This window comes from Ptychodera flava, chromosome 22, assembly GCF_041260155.1.
Source record: "Ptychodera flava strain L36383 chromosome 22, AS_Pfla_20210202, whole genome shotgun sequence".
NCBI classification, from domain to species: domain Eukaryota; kingdom Metazoa; phylum Hemichordata; class Enteropneusta; family Ptychoderidae; genus Ptychodera; species Ptychodera flava.
In genome coordinates, this window is record NC_091949.1 from 32,811,215 (window position 1) to 32,818,920 (window position 7,706).

At 41.3% G+C, this 7,706-nt stretch overlaps 1 protein-coding gene across 1 annotated transcript; it reads right to left on the minus strand.

Annotated features, from left to right (window-relative positions):
* Positions 1–874: 874 nt before the first annotated feature.
* Positions 875–7,142, minus strand: LOC139123216 (bone morphogenetic protein 2-like). The gene is made up of 5 exons (XM_070689328.1): positions 6,681–7,142; positions 4,560–4,699; positions 3,983–4,097; positions 3,428–3,634; positions 875–2,661 (listed from the first exon to the last, which is right to left on the minus strand). The coding sequence occupies exons 1-5, from the start codon at positions 7,003–7,005 to the stop codon at positions 2,144–2,146; spliced, it is 1,305 nt and encodes a 434-aa protein (XP_070545429.1). The 5' UTR covers positions 7,006–7,142; the 3' UTR covers positions 875–2,143.
* Between the last annotated feature and the right edge of the window lie 564 nt (positions 7,143–7,706).

Here is a 7,706-nt window from a genome sequence, read left to right on the forward strand (position 1 = left end):
CCTTGCTAACAGCAAACTAGTTTGCAATTTTCTAAAACAGGTTTTTTGAATTTTACCCACCGGACCAGCAAATATTTCACATAGAACAGGGAAGGGGTCGTACAAAGGAAAAGACTGGAATTTAAAAGATGTCAACAAATTTCTTGAATGAGAAAAATCTCTGAGCAGTGGAATCTATAGAGCATTCCCAGTCTACTCAGTGGAATTTAGACACAATTCAAAAGGACTGACACAAACTGGTGTATGACCAGTAAACAAAATGAAGTTCCTTCCTATTAATCTGTTGGTTATTTTCATTTTGTGTAAGAGCAGTGGTTTGTTTAATGCTGTAGACTATAACATCAGAACTCTACTCTCACTAACGTTGAATGCATCAGCGGCTGTGATGATGTAATTTGTTATATATATCTCACGCCTGTCATCAACCGGTACACCCCAAGTCCCGGTCAAAAGGTCCAGAATCACTTTTGATAACAATGGGTTTGGGCCAAACCATGATGATGAAAGGGTTAAAGGGACAAAGTCGGCCATTTTTCATGAATTTTGTTTAACATGAGATACTACTTATATTGTTTGACATGCTGAAAGATACTGAATAAATGGGTGACCATACATATATTTGACCCAGGTTTTAGACAAATTAAATGAAACATCGCAAAAATGAATTAATGGTCATGACCATTAATTCATTTTCGCGATGGTTTCATGTATCGTGTCTAAAACCAGGGTCGAATATATGCATGGTCACCCATTCATTCAGTATCTCTCAACATGTCAAACAATGTAAGTAGTATCTCGTATCAAACAAAATTCATGAAAAATGGCCGACTTTGTCCCTTTAATGGTGGGGAAAAAATGGTCACTGACAGAGAAGTATTGTATTATATACAAGATGTTTATTACATTAAAAATACATCTCCATTATCTTATTACAAATCTCTTGCTCTTTGTGCATAATGAATAATGCTATGATATAAACAATAAAAGTGATAAAAAAGCAAAACTGCTATATGAAATTAGCTTAAATATTTACAAAACAATCTTTGTTTTGCCAATTTAGTATGTGTGCATGTGGTCAATCTTGCATTTGAGATTAATACTACCGTAGTTATAGGAATTGACTAATATCATTATCCCTACAGAGATATACTTTTTCTCTCCCTGCAACAAACACAAATTTGTCACTTTATTTTGAGTAGTATGGTTAGTGGCCATTTACTTCACTGTAGTTTGGATTTTAGATACGCGGCTCTAGAAGGCTTTTTAGAATCCCAGGAAACTTGATTTCACTTTTTGTTAATTCTTGGATTTCAGATGTCATTGATAGTTACTTATCTTAGAAGATACGATTGAAAAAATATCTGGCAGTGGGCCTGAGTTTTTATTATTTATCCATGCCTTGTTGAATAATACTGTATTATATATACATAGGAATTTTATGTACATTAAAAAAACAAATAAAAAATACTTTTTATTGTTACCTCAAAGACTGAAACCTGAAAAATATGCATTTTCAGTTGCATTGTGAAAATACTGTCTTGGAAGCCATGTTTATATGGGACGTACAGTGGTATTGGTGTTCAAACATTGAAAGAATCTCCATCTCTCCCTAGGACTTGAAGGTTTGATGGGCCAATTAACCTGATCACCCCTGCTTCTGTGTGGACAGGTCCAAAATCACTAATGATAATAATAGGTTTGGGCTAAACCATGATGGTGAAAGGGTTGAAAGGAGGTTTTTTGTAATCTTCACGACGTTCTAACTACTGTCACATTATTGAATCGCATATCTCAACTTATTAGTGGGTTGAGGTGTTGAACCCTCCTACATCCTCCCATATCCATCTTTCCTTAATATAGTGGGTTTTTACGTAAATAATCTTACTTATCAAAAATCTGGCAACATATAAAAGTGCAACTGTCTCGCAACTCAAGCAGCAGTGAATGATCTTTCTCTCACATTCAATGTTCCTGATAACTGTTGTCAATTACAGAAGCTCTCCTCAGACCTTGGGGAACGTGTCGATCTGCTCATTAAACTATGACTTCTAGCGTTACTGTGCTGGCTGCCTCTCTCATCTACGAAATTTCGTCGTGCGCCCCCTACAGTTTAAAATGGTATATTTCTTTTGTTTTTCTATGTTCAGTGGCACCCGCAACTGGCTGCAACCATGTCGTCGTATTGTTTCAGAATTACATTGTCATCTTCGTCGAAATAAAGCAAACTAATGGCGACAAGTTTGTCGGGCACACAGCATGGCATAGATACATCGTCTTCGACTGAGAGGGCGTTCACGATGCTCTGTACAGTGGCGTGGTTGGTGGGTTTCGACGTCTGGCCAAGCGGGAACGGGCACTCTCCCTTGCAGTGGTAAGCATTGTAACCCCTCGGGGCGATGATCCATCCTGACCAGCCGATCTCTTCGAAATCGACGTACAATTTTTGTCTTGAGCACGGTGATTTCCATTGCCTGGTCACTGTTGGGTCACTCGGTCTCTCCGTGCCTGCCGCCCTCCTCTGCCGTGTGGATTCCTCCTGGTATCTGTTGGTGCTTGTGTTAACGTCTGGTTTCCTCCTTCGGTGGCGTTCTACAGCCGGATGAAGCATATCACCGTAGGTTTGCATGATGTAATCATACGTGTAGTCATAGTCAGCACTACCTATCAAATCAAACATATGATATCAAATCGGTAAACATAGAGTGATAGATACATTCGCAGATGTTCAGAGTGTTTTCAGTGGAAGAAGTAGAAGGTATAATGTACGTCGACGATGGTGCCAGTGGCAAAAACTATGCCTCCGCTGTGGAAAACATCAGTTCACTTTTCCATCAGAGCAACGACGCAAACTGAACTTCATCGGTCTCGTTCTCATGGCATATTTCGAGAGAAAGGGAAATGACGAATGCGGTAGTGAACAAATATTATGATTTGAAACACCTTGAAAAGTTAGCTTTCCTGATGTTAGTAGTTCTGTAGCTTCAAACAAGGTTATGGCTAACATTCATTAACGTTGAATGTACCTCGGGGACGTACAGATATTCGGAATCCCAAATTTTTACAATCCTTTTCAGGACTACCCTTTGTGTGGACTAAATTTTGAAGCTGTTGGAGTAAATATGGTATTACCGTCCCTTCTTTAAATCGAAAATTTTATTTGTCCCCACAGAGTTAAGAAAGGCATGGCAGTCGATTTGAACTCCAAGTACTGGTATATAATGCTTTTTGCTTCTCCGGTGCCGAAATTTGCTCGCCACACGGTAATCCGGAATTTGTACTCTTGATTTTGAAAAGTAATTATTGAAAGTTACTATAAGGTAAGTTTTTAGCAAAAGCTTAAGTATTTGAATTTCGAGAGGCGTACTACCTTACATAATCAATCGCAGGTTGAAATCTAGATTTGTATGAGCCTCGTGGCAGAACTTACCTCCGCTGCCATCAATAGTAGCTGCTTCAGTCCTGGGACGTCCATCATTTGTGAAGACTACCAGGATTGGCTGTTTGCTGCCATGGTGTTCTTTCTTCTTGGCGAATCGGATGACAGAATTGTCTGTCAGTTGCATCCCGGTCATAGTCGTCACGGTAACCATAAGACCGTAATTGGAGGATGGGTCGTGGAGCCATGACGTCACAGCTGGTAGGTTTTAAGAAGAAATTTGAAGATATGCGTTGGTGGAACTCATCAGCTATTTGGGGCTTGTGGTTCAGTGAAATTTCAACTTAAAAAGAATCTATGGCGACAAAATTAGAATAAGTCTGTACCAGAGTTTTAAAATTACTTAGATACAGCTACAAAAATCATGAGCATGAGTGCTTGCACCTGGTACTTAGTCTATATATTTGTAGGGTTTAGTACAGCTTGTATAGTAGTGCACTTCGCCGGTCAGAAAAGGCACTTTTCGCGCCAAAAGTATTTTTGTAACATGCATGTCTGTATTTAGGGAAAACTAGAGAAAGTAAGGGACAAATGTAGGAGACTTACCTGGAGTTATGCTGAACACTTCCCATCCTGTACCGTGCGCACTAACCAGTCTGGCACCGATCAGCCTGGTGTTTTCAGGGTCGAACTCATCGCTGAGTAATTGGTGTACGTGAACCTGTGAATGGACAATGCAGTAGTCGTCAGTTTCTGAACAAGGTTATCGGACACGGCCCGACACGAGGGGTTAGACTGGCCCCAAGTCTGTGGGCATCCAAATGTCAAAAACAGAGTAAATTGAACGTACTGTCGCATTAGTGGTAGGCTGTTCTGTAGACCGTGGGCTGAATGCGATAGCGAAGCCAGCAACTGCTGCTGCTGAGAGAAAAGCCAAGCGACTGGGACAGTTTACGAGGGATATCACGATCATGCTTGAAATTATTCCAAAGACAGTTATTTGTGTTTTTTTCCTTGAGCTATCTAAATTTGATTACGGTATTAATTTCTCCTTTACTTTCGATGTTTGTAAATCTCAGATAAGTGCGTGTGTGAAAGTAATAATTATAATTATTTGCTTGAGAAAACCCGGGGGGAGAGAGAGAGAGAGAGAGAGAGAGAGAGAGAGAGAGATGCGGCTTACCTCAAAGAAATGCTGTTTTAAACTCTCGTCCAATCTTCCCTTTGGTTTCAACTTGTAAAGATGAAGCTCAGCCTGCAAGACGTCTTCCAATGCTGGAACACTGGACACATTAAAGTAGAAAAAAGTCTTCGATCTCTGTCCTGGCGGGCAGACAAAGAAAAAGAAAACAGTGGCATTAGTTGACAAGTGGCTATGGTTTGGAGAACTTCTATACAAACGTTAAACAAACACGGTCGTTTTTAGGCTTGCACCTGGTTTCACACGGTGAAGGCAGCACACGGTAGCCCGTACTCACGGACGAGGGCATTCTTTTGGTCACCTGAATTATGAAGGTTAAAAGAATATGACATGGTTGTGGATGTGTAACCATGCGCTAAGTACAGATCACGGAATCGCCTACGACAAATATAGATTATCCCAAAAACCACCTAATTGACATTTTTGCGGTCAGAAGTCCCGGTGAGAAATTAAAAAAGCTTTTATTTGTAACCCAGATCATTTTGTGTCCGAAGACTTGGTCCATCTACGAAAATTGACGTCACAGTTATGCACTGGTGTTGGCACGACTTCGTTAATACTTAGTGAACGACATAGGTATCCGTCTTGGTGTACTAAATGATGTGCGTTTTTGTAAAGTCCCCGAGCACAGAACAGTGGTCAGAGGACACGACCATCTGACCATTGCAATCATGAGAAAATAGTGTCCGCGTTCAAGGGTTTCTTGGGACCGAGATCCGTGTTTGCGTGACTGACCAGAATGTTTGACCTAATTTGATGTCACTCAACTGTGGATGACATTTCCGCTCAGGATGACTGATGTTGTTGCTCCGGTCATGCGAAGAAACCGTAGTCATGCGAAGAAACTGTATGTAGCCAGGACTGCGCAGTGCCTGCAGTGCCAGCGTATAGTTGTTGCTACCGTTCAGCCGCTGCTGACGCGCATGTGGTTTGAACTTAAAGCATGGTCGCCAACATTTAACCACGACCCCTTCACAAACAAACAGGCCCCTACACAAACGTGGGCAGAGGTACTCCGATGCTTAATTTTTCGCAACGCCTGTCTCTGAAAAGGCGTTTTCCAACAATATCCTCCTGTGTTATTACGAATATCAGACACTTAAATTGTAAGTTTGGAGATGGCAGATCAACAAAGGTTCCATTTTGAAATTGGTTTCTTTCTGTAAAAATCAAGTTTAGTTTCTTCAACCATATAAGTGAAGGTGTATAGAAGCGAAAGTAACGTGAGTATTGAGAAACAGACGCGGCAAAAGTCAAATTTGGGAACTTTTCGAAACCCGAATATACTTTGTCAAATTTAGGATGCGAGAATAGCACTCTCACCGAAATTCTATTTGCTAACAAGTTTAGTAAGATTAGTATTGTTTGAATTATGGTGTGAAAGTATTCTTTGTCAAGTCTTTGTAGAGTGTGAAGTGTATTATCGATTTCTATTGACTTTAAGAAGTAACTTTTCTCACTTTGGGGAGTTTTTGCCACCCTTTTTCTTTTCATAAACTAAACGCGGACCTAGTTTTTTATGTGTGCATATAATTCATCTCGCGCAGAATGTTTGCTTGGTAAGTTTAAATGTAGTTGGAATTAGCGTCATACCAGGTGGGCGATGCAGCCATTGCTGGCTGAGAAGTCGAAGAAATTAATTGCAAAAGGAAAGAACGGCGTGCAGGATCATCATTGAAGATGGAAGGCTTATGTAGATGATAATTTCCAAGCATCAAAATGTTGAAATACCAACGGAATAAAATAAAGAGGGCGATTTGGGTACCAGTGAATAAAGATTGTCAATGACATGAAACGTAAAATAGGTATCGCTCCATTGCGGTTGCTAAGCGTTCAATTACGTGTATTGTGTTTTTTTTTCTTTTAGTTGAACACCTGCAGGTGGACGCATGTTGTCAAGAAAGGGTGCTCGAACCGTCGCATGAGGGAGTCGAAATGCTCTCAGATCGAAATTCATAGAATTCCAACACATTCTCAAGACTTTGGATTCTTAAATCGGATATGGTGAAGCATCTCGCTATAAATTAAACCTTACAAAGTCGTTAAATCCCGTCTTTACTCAGAGAGAGTGTTAAAAGTTCTGACAAAAGATACTTCACTTACCTTTATTGGGGAACGATCGGATTATATTGGCATGGTATGGGTTGGAGGCCTTGGTGATGCCGCTGTCGTCGGCAACACTTCGGTACAAATCCATCATAAACTGGGGTGGGGATTTCTGTTCAAGACGATGCTGGGGTCGACGCGGGATGCCGAACACTTCAGATAGTTGCTCAATAGCCTGCTCCCGCACCACGTTGCTGATTTCTTCCTGCGCGTCCATCCTCCTTGGGATATTGTTCAGATCGGTTACCAATTCTTGAACGGGAGATGCGCTGCAGGGAAGCAGAAAAACCGCGAGGATGCTGAAGAATTTGAGCAACTCCATTCTTTTGTCGCTGGTAGACTACGCACGCTGGGAATCACCGAATCAAAAGTTGAGTTGGGTGAAACGGCTGAGTTTGGGGGAAGCCCTCTGTATTGGTTGCACCTGAGCAGCAGACTGGCTGGCGCCAGAGGTTGTCTCGCCTGTATAGCTGCGACGATTTTCGATTGTTAATGGTCTCATTAGCCTGAGTGATTGACAGAATGACATGTGCAGGTGTGAAGTCCGACCAGGGAACCAATGAGAAAACGCTAATTAGGATCAATCCTCTTAGCAGGCCCCACAAAAAGATATGCCAGTCATTGTGGAGGTGTTCGGAAAGACATTAACACCTCCATTTAATTGGAGTTTTCACCAGCTATAAAGAAATGAAGGGAAAGATGGAGGGTGAATAGAGCAATACCAGTTTGCTCGCACAAGGAGCTTTCCAGCTGCGAGCACTTCGTCCTCCCGAGAGTACAGGCATTGCCTTTTTCAAAGACTAGTTCTAAACTACTTGTCTTTGGCATATCGCAGGTGTTGCCGATCGGGGATATAGGGGTAGGTCGTACGGTGACCAATTACAACATTTATCGCACGACCCTCTCCAAATTTGGCTCATTGCCAAGTTATTAATATCTTATCTCGCCAGCTGCTTAAATAGAAGGAGGGTAAAGTAGGGATATGCCGAGCGATTCTTAATTTGTCATCGGAATTTTACCAAA

Coding starts and splice junctions, on each gene's coding strand:
- LOC139123216 (XM_070689328.1), bottom strand. CDS start 7,005: ATGGAGTTGCTCAAATTCTTCAGCATCCTCGCGGTTTTTCTGCTTCCC. Junction 4,700..6,680: donor CCGATCGTTCCCCAATAAAG/GTAAGTGAAGTA, acceptor TCTGCCCGCCAG/GACAGAGATCGAAGACTTTT. Junction 3,635..3,982: donor AGTGTTCAGCATAACTCCAG/GTAAGTCTCCTA, acceptor AAAACCTACCAG/CTGTGACGTCATGGCTCCAC.